Source organism: Crocodylus porosus, unplaced genomic scaffold (assembly GCF_001723895.1).
Source record: "Crocodylus porosus isolate Cpor-Errol unplaced genomic scaffold, CroPor_comp1, whole genome shotgun sequence".
In the NCBI taxonomy this organism is placed as follows: domain Eukaryota; kingdom Metazoa; phylum Chordata; order Crocodylia; family Crocodylidae; genus Crocodylus; species Crocodylus porosus.
In genome coordinates, this window is record NW_017728950.1 from 58,609,134 (window position 1) to 58,624,845 (window position 15,712).

Genomic DNA, 15,712 nt, shown 5'->3' on the forward strand with positions numbered 1-15,712 from the left:
TCACAGAATACACAATACACCTTCCTGGGGTCATTTGACCCTACCATTCTTTTCTGCCCATGGCAGGGGGTTGGACTTGATGACCTGCTCAGGTCCCTTCCGACCCTACCAACTATGAAACTGAAGCAAATAAGAACTCTGCAGGTTGAAAAGTCCTTTTTATTGATACATTTTTAGTTAAATACTGCTGCCTCTCATCAGTCAGTTTGCTTACAATTCACTTTTGTAGACAGCTCTCATGGCCTGCCACCAAAACGGGATATAAAACTGGAGGTCAGCAGATGTAAGTTGGTAAGCAGATCAAATAGTTTGCCATGTTCAGTTCTTAACAACTGTCAGACCATTTCAGGTTCAAGTCCCTACAGCTTTTAGTAGTTTATTATCTAACACACAAACGCATCTGAGGTCTCTGAATCCTGCTCTCAGATCAACCCTTTCCTGTGCACATGCACATTCCAGCCTGCCTAAAAACCAGGCCCTTGTTAATTGTTACCAGTAGCTCCCGTCTTCCCCTACTGCTATAGAGTGGCTGGTGAGGAATGACTGTTCAACTATATCCAAAAATTAGAAGAAACTTTTCTTTTTAAAAATAGTTTTAATATTTTTGAAATATGTTGGTACAATTATATTCATAGGTCTATACAGTAATTAGTATCTGAAAACTATGGAAGCGTTTCTTAGATACTGTGATTTGTCCAAACTCTTACAAGCTGCTAGTTTTCTTCCTTTCAGGTTAGGTTGTAGCTGTCTGAAAACTCTTTCCTCCTGTTTATTACATGACTGTCGCAACTTTGTGGAATACATTTAAGAATGATTTTGAAGCTCAACATATTCACAACTAGTGGACCACAGACCAGTATTACATTAGGAAATAAAAAACCCCATTTGTTTGTAAAGACTTTGTACAATATACAATTTCTTTATAGTAAAATTATTTTCTTTAATAAAAAATCTGAAGCAGTAGCTGTAATAAACTTCACTTTACTTTATAGCAGCAGTCATGTATGTGTAGGACACAGCATTTTTCACAACAAATCACAGCATTTTGGTAGCATATAAATAACAAGAAAATGTGTGACAAAAAGTGAATACCAACTTTAAAATAATTACGACTTATCTGTTAAATCAAAGACTAATGTAAAAAAATACCACAGTATGTACAGAACTACTGTAAGAACTTATTTCTGAAGTGCATTAATTTCAAAAGTTTACTACATTTGGCATTAAGTCTAGCAAAGTCACTACATGTGTATTGTCTTGAAAAACAACCAAATAGTTATTTGAAAAACACGTGATTTTTGTCCGTACATAGAACTAAACGTATATACCACAGAACTGAAAATCTTACAAGATCTGTACAACTCTTGGAGTTGCTAAGTACTGCTTGCTCCTATTTATTGAGCTGGGGATGCTCAACATGCCATATTCATGCCTTACAGAGATTTGTTATAATGGGTTGTTTTGTCCCTGTCCAATAGAGAGTACAAAATTTGACTCCTTTGTAAAGTTAAAGCATTGTCTAAAAAACGATAGAACATTTAAAAAAAACAAGAAAAAAGCCAAACAAAAATAAAAACATCTTTTAAAAAGCATCTAATAAAATAATACAGAACTTCAAAAATCTTCATCCTTTTATATTCTAACACTACAGTTATTAAATCAAAGTGTATGAAATTAATCAGACTATAGTAGAACAAACAGGATGTCTTATCTCTTGAAAAATATAGCAGAATGGAAGATCTCTTCATTGCATTACACAAACTTCCCTGAGGTTTTTTTTAATTTTACATAAATTATATTCCATCTAGTATTTCTTGGAAACCTATTTGTTACTGAGTGTTATACACTGAATTTTTAGATTTGTTTCTGTATGTTTTCCCAGCTACAATGCTGTTTTAATGCTTGTAAAGCTCTATTTTGTTTTGTTACAAAAAACAATATACCAAGTTATGACTCTACAAACGCAAAGACATCTCTTTCCACAAGCTCATTTTGAAACAGACTTCAAAGCAATGTACAGAAATGCAATAAGAAGCATTGCCTTGGACAAAGAACTTTAAAGTTATTTGCAATTTAATGTTACTTTTTAAAAATGCTGATTTAAGTGTTTCAAACTTTGTGTCAGCAGATATAAATTACTGTTAGTTCCAATATTCACAATAGAGGAACTTATGCTGCCCTCTTACTCTGACAAAACCTCTCTCCAGTAAGTCAAGGTGAGTTTTGCCTGAGTAAAGATCGAGGAAAGAATTCCCAACTGGTACGGAGCTTGCTCATACTGGCACTGTTTTAAACTGAACACTGGGTAAGCATTTTAAAAACTGAGGTAAATTTTAAAATATTCCTATTAGATGTACGTAATGACATCACTACTGTGCACCTTACATGTTTATAAATAATTGCTGTTGCACTCACTCACTGCCAATTCATTTTAAATGAATATTCTACTTGGATGCAAGAGCACTTTGTTGAATTACAAGGCCCCTAAAACAAGCTTCTCTCACCAAAAATGTAGGGTGAACTAGCCAAACAAAGAGATTCAAACAAGGTGCAAAGTACTCTATTTTATGAGAGCAAGTAGAATCATATGGCTTAAGTTCTGAAACATCAGTCTGATTTACACCTAGAGACAACAGCACTTATCCCCCCTGATCTTTACACGTTGGGACACTCAGTACTCAGGGTATTTCAGCCTGGAGTTGTATTACCTTTCTTGCAGAGATCTTTAATAAGCTCAGGCTGTCAGACACACACCACCTTGCATGCAGGCAACAGGCTGGATAGCCCTGGCCACTTGACTGACTATGGAGTCCTGTTGTCATTTCCTGCCTAACCCCACTTCCCTGCCTTTTCCCATCAGCAGAAAATATGAGATGGGATAGTGTAGCTTCATCAGAAAATAGTCCTGGCAAGATGATGGCTGGCCATGCAAGGAGTTTTGTTGTAAACCCTTTTCTTTGGATTGGGGAAAGGGGTTGTGGAGGGTGCTTTTTATCTTTAATTCAACCCCAAGGCAAAACTCCTATTTAGAGTTAAACCTATCACTCCCTGGAGGTTACACAGATGGAAAGGGGAAAAAGCAGCATGTAAAAGGGTTAACTATATCTTTAGCATTCTTATTCTAAGAAATGGTAAACAAGTCACTGCTTTATTGCAGGCAGCTTCAGTTCTAGTTGCTGTCTGTACCTTCATAAAACAGGGAGGGAACCCAACACTTCCACAATAGGCACAGGAGGGAAAAAAGAAAAATAAGCTGTGCTAAATTTTCACAAGTTCATTACAAAATGTCATTTTCAGTTGAAGAAGGGTTGCAGGCTGTCCAAATTTAAATATTTGTTCCCTTTCCCTTAAAATATTTACAGTACATCATACAAACTGCCTGATGAATACCTTTACATATATTGCTGACTAATAAAGGGCTCAAACGGCACATTAGAAGTTTCTTAGTTATCTAACCACCATCAATTTGTTCTCCAGTAAAGTTATTCCCGCACAGAGAGCAACAAATTATGAGATACAAGCCCTTGTGCAATACACTAAACAGGACGACAAGATGCTATACATTCAGTGTGAAAAGACAAAATATACTCTGTGTACGTATGTCTGCCAGGAAATGCCATTCAGTCTTTTCATTTCTAAAATCCTCACCATATTGGTAAGTCCCCTTTTTTTTGCATTGCCAAGTAAGGCAAATAATGGTGATGCTGAACGATCACATAATAGGTATGCTGTTTTGTTTAGAAAAATAATTCCCCTTTCTATTAAAGTTTTTCATTGGTGTCTTCTCATAGTAGAAAATGTAACCTGATGAAGAAAATAAACAGAATTCCTCAGTTTGCAGATTCTGGCAGGATACTTTCACACAGATTTTGCTCAGAGCAAGGATGGATGGATGTGTGTGAATGTGTCAATAATCCACAGCAAACCAAAGAACAAAGTTTTGTTCTGTGTTCCAACATGTCTGCTGAATTAATGGAAATTCTCTCATCCACCCACGTTGTCCCTTATATGATCCACTCGCTGGGCAAGGTCCCTAAAGGACGGACGCTGGTTTACATTGTTGTTCCAGCATTCTCTCATGATGGCATATATCTGAGGAAGAGATAAGACATTGGTATTACATAAATAGGAATTCAGCTAGTTACACGCTTTGAGCTAGTCTGAAGTGTTTCTGAGTTAGCAGGGGACCGGAGAGCTGCAGGGTGCACCTTCAGCTTCTAATCTGTCATCGCATTAACTGCTTTCTTTGGTTAAGTTAGAGTGCAGGTGACACCTACCTGTTCTTAGCTCTGCTTTATCAAGGTATTTGTTAAAACAGCAAGTCTTTCAGGTTGGGCGAAGACCTTCCTGCTATTTGGCAAATCTGTTTTAAAAAGGGAATGCTTAAAAAGATGTCAAGGGTGGTAGTGCTGACAGTGCCCAGTTTTACTGAGGGAGCATTTCTAAATTAGGCTCTATCTTGACTAGTATAACACTTCAAATATCTGCTATATTCACATAGACTGTAATCTGCTTATAGTCAATTTACTGAATCTGAAATGTTTTGGTGCACCTCAGTATGCAAAGATTAACTATGGTTCTAGTGAACGTGCACTTGGAGTGAATTTGCACATATCTCCCCTCTCTTTGATCCTCCAGTACGTGATGATGAAACTCACAGGGTAACTTACAGATCTACAACTTCCTTATCTGCACTATGGTCACTAATCTAACTTTACCTGGACCATTATTAATATTTTAAGCCTCTGGTCAACTTTCAAGTACCAGGTTAAAAAACAAAAACCCACAGAAATAGCATACACTTGAACAACAGTCTTCCTCTCTCCAAAACAATTACAGTAGTTCCAAAATTACATTAATTTGATGCTCAGAGCAGCCAATAAAAATAGACTGGTAAGAAGTTATGGACTAATAACTTGTGTTCCATCAGAGCTCAAAAATGGGAGAAAACCACAGCTTCTCACACTGAAGAACCAGTGGGGCCTTTATGTAGATTACATAAAGGGGAAGCCTGAAACCTCCCCATTATTATTTTGAGAAATTAAAAAAAAATATTCTGTTGCAAGTACTAGTTCCCCACTTCCCCATAAGGCCCAAAGAAACAGACTCATGGTACAAAACACCCAGTGGTTATTCAAACCATGCAGATTTAAAAAAAAAACACCACATAGAAGCAAGAAAAAATATTCACACAAGAAGAACATTTCTACATTATTCAGGAGAATACATGCTCATTTAGACATGGCCTGTGGAGTCACATCATCTACCCCTAGAGCTGGACCCGCATAGGACCAGTCCAGACCTGGATCTAGCATGCCTTCCCCCGGGCATGCTAGATCCAGATTCCACAGAGCCTTTCTGGCACTGTAAGGCATATGGTAGCTGGTCTGGGATGGGCGCCAAGTACAGCACAGGTCCCAGAATTGGCACCATATACAGTGTTGTCATGCACTGGCAAGGGGGTGTGGGGAAGGCCTCTGTGGTTCCCCTACATTTTGGACTCAGCATCTGCTCCAGCCAGTCCAGGACCTGTGCTGCATGCAGTGTCCACCCCAGACCAGTTGGGGCAGGCTCACATCCTAATTTGGCCAGAATGAGCACCATGTTATGCAGTCCTGGTCTAGCTAGAGCAAGTCAATGGCACTGGGTTCAGCATGTGAGAGGGGAGGAGGGTCTGTGCTAATCCGGCCAGCAAGGCTGGGCCTGCATTGTCCATCCAGCCTGTGGGCCAGCCTCATGCTCTGGGGCCTGGGGCCAGGTTTGCTCAACACCCCTGATTTAGAGTGTTTAAATGAAGGGGTTTCATGCACACATAACTGGTTATATATACCCAGCGTGAGAGTACAAATGCAGAGGCTACTTGTGAACGTCTCCTATAAGCTTACAGTACAATGCTATTACCCTCTACAGGCTTGTGTATAAAATTAAGTACATGCAAAGAGTTCCACATGGGACAACTCATGTACATACAGTGTGTATATCTTTGCACAGGACCAGCACTGGCATTTAAGTAAATATGTGCATTCCTAAGCTTGCCAGCAGAGGAAGAAACAAATGGAAATAGTGAAGGCAGGTAATTTAAATCTCAGATGCAAGGAACATCTGCAATATGAAGGCTGGACAAGCAAAGTCACATAAATCAGGCAATGCAAACTTTAAGATGTCAGCATCATCATTAACTAGGACACTGTGCACGTAAGTCTTATTATTTATTCCTATTTTTAAGGTTAAAACATGTAGCCAAATATATTGCCATTTATGTTGTAAAAATTCAATGACAGCAGAGTATATGTATTACAGTCATGTTAGTGTAACATGGACAACTGAAACTCACAGGTCTTTGAGACTTTAACCCTTAAGTGTGAAGGCTGTACTAACATATCTGAAGTGAGGGCTGTCTAGCTTCTAGGCAGCCAGGAGCTGTATGTCCCATGAGCTGTACCAGCAGGACCTGGATCCTGCATAGACCATACTAGAGTGATCAACAGGACCTTACCGAGCTATACTCTCCCCACAGGGCCGCATTGTATGTGCTGGTGGTTACTTCTCCCTCCCCCATCCCACCCCCTGTGCACAGGCAAGAGAGCCCCAGCCCCACTTTCAGCTTCCTGCCTATAGGTTTCTCTGCTACAGCATGCTGCATGGGTGCCAAAGGCTGTGCCACGATGCCCTGCTCTGCCCCTGGGACAGAGGCAGGAAGCAGAAGCTGGAGGAAGAACAGGGAGCCTGGAACCCCCAGCAGCTGCTACAGCTGGAGCAATGGGGGGAGGAGCAGCTATGTGGGAGTCTGGGCCACTGCAAACAAACCCCTTGTGGGTATGCAGCTTATAGGCTGCCAGTTGGAAAGCCCTATCTTAAATGAAACTATCAGCCAGCCATATTAAGAGGCAGAGCTATCTGCTAGACTACTGAAAGCTTATTCATTCTCCAGTTTGGAGTTGAAATCTGTATGAACCTGTAGCAATGAACCGCAGCTAACCTATCCAGAAAGATTCAGGAAGACCATATATCTGATAATACCTCTCTTTGGTCTTTTAACTACTACATGGTAAAAACACAACCATCTGCTGCTTCTGAATGTGGGCCTTCCTGCATGTTCAAATTCAAGCCAGACAGAAAACAACTACAGAGTTTTTACACATTATCAAGCACTAACTTTATAGCTGGTTGGCTCTTTCTATGGCTGGATAGTCATTTTTATGGCTTGATAATTATTTTGCACATGTGGTGGGTCTAAATTTATTGTATGATTAACCAGTTAATTGTGTGATAATTACTTTGTACTTGTGGCTGGTCTTACTTTGCACATATGGCTAGCCTAAATTTATTGCGTGGTTCACCACTTGATTAATATATGTAACAGGTAGCAGGGGCCTAGGTGAGCACACAATGGACACTACTGCAATATACCATGAAGAAATCACATGATTTATAGTTATTACTTATTATTTATTGATCAGCATTAAGACAAAAAAGTCACTGTAGTACCTCATCAGGGCACCCATCTGGTCTTGGGAGTCGTCCGTTACTCTTCAAAAGCTCGATCAAATGGAATACAATCATCTGTCCCTGTTTATCATTACCAATCATGCGCATAAATTCCTGAAACATAAAACCAAGTTTCTGTTACTTCTAAGTTAAAGCATACTTTGAAATTGGAAAAGCTTTGTTAATTTTACCATCACCTTCTTCTATTGGATCAATAAGTATGCGTATACAGCACAGAGCTTATTAGGACTTTGGTCCCGTCATGTGTTTGAGTCTGAGTCTGAGTTTCAGTCATAAAACAGATAAGGCAGAGATGTTTCATAAATATTTCTGTTCTGTATTTGGAACCCTGCCCCAGGTTAATATGTTTATATCTTACAGTGACAATTACAGTAAATACTTTCTATTCCATCTGTAACTGAAGAGCATGTTAAACAGCAATTATTAGAATGTTAAATCTTTTAATGTTTGTATAACCTGCTACCTTGCACCTCAGCAGGTCAAAATAATTGGCTAAGGAGCTCTCAACTGGCAGGCAGCTGCCAAAATCTTTACTGATGATCAGAATGAAAATATACAACTACTGTTAATAATATGTGTAGATGGCACAACATTGACACATCACAACAGGGAGAGATCAGTTATACAGGCTAAAAGGGAGCACTAGGTAAGGTGAGATGCCTGAATATGTGTTTTAAGCACAGCCATATCATATAGGGATCATGCCAATAGATATTTACCATTGAAAAAGATTTCTAAGGACATGGCTATTTGTTATCACTGGACGCGTCTACACATGCCCTTACTGTGCATTTGGTGCATTAACCAGTGACGCACGATTATTTTTAGATGCTATGTTGCCATTGCAATGAGCTACGGTGACACAGCCATGGGGGGAGGGGGGGGCTCCCCACCACTGTGCACACTCTTGGGGGAGTCCATGGGATGCATGTGCCCCCCAGAATTGTAGATGGGGGGGGGGGGCTGGCTGCCCACTGTGGGCTCAGGCTCCCCGCTCTGCTGCCCTCCCCCAGGGCCTCGAGGCCCAGTGAGTAGGATCCGGTGTGGCAGAGCTGAGTGGGCAGGGAAGCTCCTTGCTGCTGCAAGCCCTGTGCTGCCATGGCAAAGCGCCCCCTTCTTGCCCGGCAGCAGCAGGGGTGGTGATGCAGGAGTTGTGTCCCCTACTGGTACCAGGAAGGCAGGGGGCACCTTGCCACACTGGCACAGAGCTCCCAGCAGTGGCAATGAGCTTCCCTTCCTGGTCTCACCCGCCCGCTGGGCCCTAGGGGGAGGGCAGCAGGGTGGGGAGCCCAAACCTGCAGTGGGCAGCTTGCATCTGCCCCCTCTCCTGCCCTTCCGCTTTGGCCATGCTACCTGTGGGGGAAGGGGAGCTGGGCTCCATGCTCTGCTCCACTGCAGCAGCTCCTGCATCTCATGGGTAGCAGCCAGGGCTCAGCTGCTACTGGGGGGGGGAAGGGGGCTGCAGACCCTGGTCCCTGGCCCCATAGCCCTGGCAGCTGGGGGTCCCTTCCAGCAGGGCTGTGGGAATTCTGGGTGGGGAGAAAGGGGCCTGGACCTGCGTCCTAGTGAGTGAAGGGGACGGGGGGAACTCTGATTTTCCATGATAAAAAACCCAAAATCAAATATCAAAAATTTATAGGTACTTAGAATGTATCTTATTATAGTGATTGAGGCACTGGTGAGCTTCCAAATTGCTTTAAAATTGTAAATATACCAATAAAACATTGTGTTCAATTGATACCTATATATATAGTGGCATTTCATTTCAATCACAGATTTTGGGGGTTTTTAATCAGAGCATCTGCAATTTTTAAACAGAGGAAACCAGGATCCCTGCTCATAAGTATCACAGATAGCAGGAGAACCAAGTCATAATTTTGTATCAACTAAGGTAATTTGTAAGTGAATACTTTATATTAGTGGTTTTGGGCAAAACTGCTTACAAAGACTTGTAAGCAGTCTTTGTGCTTTCTCTGAGAGGGACTGAGCATCTTCAGAGAGATCTAAAGCCCAGCACCAGACTATTACTGAAGGATTCTTAAAAACATAGACTCTTGCTTGATATATGATTCTTATCCATAAATATGGATACTGATACTGGCCCAAGACCACAAAGAGACAATCACAGAAGATCTGGCTTACTGTTCATTCCCATTGGGAGTTAGTGTAAGAAGAATCAGCCTCAAGTTAGATAAGAAAGATTATGTCATGACATGAAAAAACAGAGGAGGCTTTTGTTAAGAAAGAAATATGAATATCATACTCCTTCAACTGTTTATCAGGATGGCTCTCACTATCAGTGACTAATAAGAGATGTTGCTTTGGTTTTGATACACAATGTTTAGGAAAGCATAGGGGAATTTGTCTGGAAATTGCTGGTAGGCATATGACAGCCAAGTCTCTCTGTCACTATTATCACAATCTTAGCGTTGTCCATTTCTGATCTTGGATATCATCTGGGTATTAGAAGTATCAGAGGAAAGCCATAGAAATCTGCAGAGTCCACTGAAAGAGGGGTGCCCTGGGCACCTTGGACCAGAAGACTTTGGCTTTTGTGTTTCCTGCTACAGTAAAGAGATCTATGGTTGGGGTCCCTTATTATCAGAAAAGGAGGGTCTATGACAGATTTATGCAAAGATTTACCATGAATGATTATTGTGTCCTTGCCAAAAAGTCCACAGAGTGGTTGCTGGCTCTCAGGAAAAATAGATAGCTGGATTGTCCTATGCTGACAGCACCAGTCCCAAATCTTGACAGCTTCGTCAGTGTATTGGTCTTCATTATGTGCACTACCTAGTTCCAAACAACCCAGACTGAAAAGCTGCTCAGGCTAGTCTGACTGCCCTCAGTTTCAGGACTTTCATGTGTTATTTCTTATCTAGGGATCATATGCCTTGCGTTCAAAGATGACTCAAGTGGACACCCAAACCTGTTATTCATGCATTTTAGAAAAGCACTATTGTCAGGATAGGTATTAAGGAGGATCCCCCTTCTACCTCATGCTCAGTAGGCCTAGCCATCCAGTGAATTCTTGCAGGAACTGGGATGGATGAGATGGTGACCATTTTATTCATATGATGCCTTGAAAGACTACACAATCCTTATTGCTACAGTTTTCAAAGGCAAAGTCTGACAAGTGACATCAGGCAGGAGCATGCTGACATAATTTCATAGTTTCTAGGGTCGGAAGGCACCTCAGCAGATCATCGAGTCCGACCCCCTGCCATGGTAGGAAAGAGTACTGGGGTCAAACGACCCCAGCAAGGTGTACATCTAGCCTCCTCTTAAGGACCCCCAGGGTAGGAGCCAGTACCACTTCTCTTGGAAGCTCATTCCAGATCCTAGCTGCCCTGACTGTGAAGTAGCGCCTCCTGATATCTAGCCTAAATATATCCCAGCAGACTAAAGCCTTAGGGCAACTGAAGGGACCAGACTCAGTCCTTGGTTAGGTAGGCCTGTGTTGAATGAGAGTCACGTAGAGATCCTATAAATTCTATTGTCTGTCACCATTCTGTTCTTCCAACTAAGGCTTATGGACTAGGACTTGATTCAGAGCTGCTCTGATCTCATAGCGGGACCCGTCTTTGACTGCATCAATTGTCCGGGTATGGGTAAATAAGTATTCCCTGTTTCATCAAATGTAGTGCTACTGTTAGTGGACTACTCATGGCGCCATGGAGAATATGAAGGGCAGAACTCTGAGCAGATAATAGCTGGGCCTCGATGTGGTATCTGAAGTACTTTCTGACTTGGTGTTGGTTCTTTTCTCAGCAATGCTTTCCCAGAGAAATTTTGGGTGTCACTTGCTCACAAGTGTGGACCTGACTTAAGCCCAGGTCTACTGTGCCAACTCCGCTTGCACACACTGTTCTAAGAGGTGAAGCTTCCTTCTGGCATTTCTGGATTTTGGGGGTCATAACTGACCACAAGATGAACATGAGACACCAATGCGATGTCGCAGCTGGATCCATAGATGCTTCTCAAGCAAATCCCGGGATGTCATCCTCCTACTGTACTCAGCCTTGGTGAGGCCACAGCTGGAGTACTGCATCCAATTCTGGGCTCCACAACTCAGGAAGGATTGGAGAAGCTTGAGAGAGTCCAGAGAAGAGCCACGCACATGATCAGAGGACAGGAGAACAGGCCTTATGAAGAGAGGCTGAGAGCCATGGGGCTCTTCAGCCCGGAAAAGTACAGGCGCAGGGGAGACCTTGTGGGAACCTATAAGTACATATGAGGTGTGCATCAGGATCTGGGGGAATGTCTGTGCACCAGACCACCCCATGGGATGACAAGGACCAATGGTCACAAACTTCTTTACTGTCTGAGCCCCTAAGGCCTGGAATAGGCCCCCTCCAGAGGTGGTGCATGCACCTTCTCTGGACTCCTTGAAGAAGCATTTGGATGCTTATCTTGCTGAGATCCTTTGACCCCAGCTGACTTCCTGCCCTTGGGGCAGGGAGCTGGACTTGATGATCTCCCAAGGTAACTTCAAGTCCTAATGCCTATGAACCTTTAACAGTCTCTTGACATGGGGCCCAATCTACAAAGTTAACTTTCTTTGCAGGAGCTTTCCATCTCAAATCAACTAGGTGCATAAGTGCCTGCATAGTTGATGCCTTGGGTTTTTAACTGTGTTAGAAATAGATGTATATAATGTTAGGATGCATTTGTAATACTCAAGATTTTCATGTGCAGTTTGAGAGGAAGAGTCAGGCATAAGCATGTTTTAAAAATGCTTCAGACACAGTTATGAATTCTAGCACAGTTATGAATTACAGCATATCTGACAATTTCCTATATCGGATCAATATTTTATGCTTTGCTAGTACTATTTTTTACTACATTCCTGTCTAGAGGTGGATGCTGCATCATGAAAACCCACTTGTAAGCATTAAAAGGGCAATATAACAACTACAGATTACATAGAATTAAAATCTTTAGTTAAATTTAAAATAGGAAATCCAAAAAACTCATAACTATGCACTGACCACTGGAGGACTTTTACTCTTTTCAATATACGTGAAGAGTTCATACAGGACCACACCAAAGCTCCATACATCTGATGCCACAGAAAACTTGCTTTCTGTCAATGATTCAGGAGCATACCTGTTTCACATAGAAAAGTTGGTCCAGTTAATAAAGGAAACATAGGACATTATTCAGCATCAAATCTGTACCCGTTCCCTCCCTTTCAGCATCCAATTTCTGCCCCTGTGTAACACAGGATACTCAGCAAGATAGACCTATGATCTGACCCAGTAAATGGCAGTTTTTATGTAGAAATAAGAAGTCTTAATTTGATACACCTAGGACATTTTTCATAAACAGATTTTCTTTACTGCATGCTTATGGACATTAATACCTTTTTATTTCATCATTGAAAGTTACAATTTTTTTCTTCTTAAAATTATCTATCTTATTTCTGTTTCTATAAAGCTGTACTCAGGAATGCTTATCAACTGTCTCACTTACATTACAGGTATTCTTCTAATACGTAGCATGATGGAATTGAAACACAAACAAAGAAACACCATGTCATATACAAAAAGCCCAAGTCAAATTCCATTCAAGTCAGAGGGTCTTTCTAGTCGCTTCAATGCCTAACGCACCTCTGGTGCCATCTAAATATTCCCGTCATAAGGATCTAATTTCTATGCATGCTGTCCACTATATTTTAAATTTTTCTTCTTCTTTTTAAGAGAGTAACAACTTAAAGTGCTAAGAGCTGACAAGTGTCATTCACACAAACAGCAGGTCCAGTGCTCAAAAGGGTACGTATGTAAGTTCTTTTGCACAAAGATTTCTCTGTCTTCAGATCCCCTACTGTCCCCATCTCCATAGTACTACAGTATCAAGCAGCTTCCTATATAACACAGAGGGAATTCTCTAGCAGACTATACCCAGCCTTCAGCACTTTTCTCTTCCCCAGTTAAAAGGGGGACACTGCATCTATATTACTACTTCTTTAAACATTTGGTGGACAAAGTGTTATCCTGAGGACTCTGGACCTACTTCGCCTATGACTTGGACCTAATTTGGATATGCTATGCACAGCTGACCCCTCATCTGAACAATCCCCCCGCTTAAAATACCTACATTTACATACAGTAACTATTCTATACTGGGCGCATCTACACAAGACGCTACGTTACTAGCTCATTACTACAACAACAATGTCAGAGGGCATGAACTGTGACACCAATGTTACTGTGCAGTAGCTCAGGAAAAAACTTGTGGCGTTGGGACTGTGTAGTAATGCCAATTACTGCGCAGTCATTTAGTACTTGCTTAAGTAAGTACTAAATGACTGAGCAGTAATAAGTCCATAGTCCGGTGCATGTGTAGACACGCTCACTGTGACTGAAATCTTGTACTTACAATCAGGGCTATGTTTTGAATCCAAGGAATGGCCTTTAGGTTTTAGAGATCCCACAATATGAAAACTTATCCATTTCTCAGTACAGTTGCAAACATTTGCCCTGGTTTCATGCAGCGAAAGGGAACTTACCAAAATATCGGGCTTTCCCCAGGCTCTTTTACTTTGTAGTATTCTTTGTCTTGTGGCAAGACTTTTGTCAATCCAAAGTCTCCAATTTTAACTCTGTTCTCATTCTCCACTAAGATATTTCTTGTTGCCAGATCTCGGTGAACATACCTTTTTGTGCCCAGATACTCCATGCCCTAAGAGTAGAGATCAGAAACACACATTAAAATAATTAGGCTGAAAAATTAATAGCAATTAGGGACCAAATTTTTCACTGGAACAGGTGGCTGCAATTTTGATGCCAAACCAAGCTTTTTTTTATAGTACTGAATTTGACTCAGAAAAAGAGTAACCTAAACACAGAAAGTACAGATGCTCATGTAGAAAACTTGCCATCTCCCTTGGATAGGGTTTTTTAATGTTTCCAAGTGCAGCGGACCTTCCCCAGCTGGAATAAATTCCTCTTACAGATCAGAAAGTTTACTTCTCTTTTATTAAAAGATGTAGCTACCCTATTTTATTGGGCCAAATACATGATGGCTGCTAACAGACATGGAAAAAAACAAAACAAAATAGTGCTCTACTAGAGGAGGTAGTGCATTAGTTCAACCTGGCTCTGCAGTGTCTGTATAAATCATGTGCTTCAGTGGGGCATTTTGGCATTTTTATCTAATAGCTGATTCAATCAGCTATTAGATAAAAGTGCCAAAAAAGCCCTGCTGAAGCACCTGTTCTATTCAGATATTAGGCAAGCTGGGTCAAACTGAAGTACCATTTTTTGTTTTTTCTTAATGTCTGGAAGCAGCCAACATTTGTAGCCTTCAAGCCATTAGCAGAAGGACAAAAGTGAGGTTAAGTTTCTCAGAAACCAACTAAAATACCACCATTTCACCAACTACTTGAATGCCAATCTTAATGGCTAGCAATTTCAGTCTTAGCTCTGCTCTTCCCTTCTCACCTTAGCTTGCTCTGTCAAACTGTGTCATTATCCTTTTTGAGCCCTACAACGTTAGAACATAAGGACTGTCATTTACTGGGTCAGACCATAGGTCCATCTTGCCCAGTCACAGAGGGGCAGAGAAGGCATACTGAAAGAGAAAGTGAATTGGGTATGGCCAGGGTTTTTACCTCGCTGTTCCTTTGACTTGTAGCCTCCAGCATTTAAGGTCTAGGAAGTTCTGGGCATTTTTACATGTGCTCTGGGATGCAGCCCTGAGCACTTTAATTAGCAGGCCGTGCTAATTAAAAGCACCCACATGTCATGTGTATCAGTGTCCCTGTGTGTCCCCATGTTGAAAAAATGGCAGCGGAGTGCTTTGAACTAAAGCTCATCAAACATGCCACCATTTTTTCAGCGTCATATGCAGTGTGGGGGACACAGATGCACATGACGCAGAAGGCTGCCAGAGTGCCTCAATTTCTGTGCTCCAGTAGACTTGATTAACTGAGTCTGCTCTGATATGCTGGATTTCCAGTGTGTTGAAGAAGGCTCTCCACACGTCTGTAGGAGCCCTCTGATTCAGAGGTTGTATCCCTAACTCCCATGCTCAATAGCTACTGATGCCCCTTTCTTCCAAGAATGTGTCCGATTCTTTTTTGAATCTAGCCAAACTGTCAGCTTCCACAACATCTGGTGGCGATGAGTTCCACACTTCAATTATGTTCCATGTGAAAAAGAACTGCCTTTTGTTAGCTTTAAATGTACTACCTACTAGT

General features: G+C 41.5%; 1 protein-coding gene across 1 annotated transcript in view; it reads right to left on the reverse strand.

The window, feature by feature from the left end:
- Nucleotides 1–580: 580 nt before the first annotated feature.
- JAK2 (Janus kinase 2) overlaps nt 581–15,712 on the reverse strand; it is a 93,798-nt gene continuing 78,666 nt past the window's right edge. The window contains exons 21-24 of the mRNA XM_019555155.1: nt 14,021–14,193; nt 12,501–12,618; nt 7,489–7,602; nt 581–4,092 (exon numbers count right to left, since the gene is read on the reverse strand). Of these exons, the coding sequence (XP_019410700.1) occupies nt 3,985–4,092; nt 7,489–7,602; nt 12,501–12,618; nt 14,021–14,193 (513 nt within the window). The 3' untranslated portion in view covers nt 581–3,984. The remainder of the gene's footprint in view (nt 4,093–7,488; nt 7,603–12,500; nt 12,619–14,020; nt 14,194–15,712) is intronic.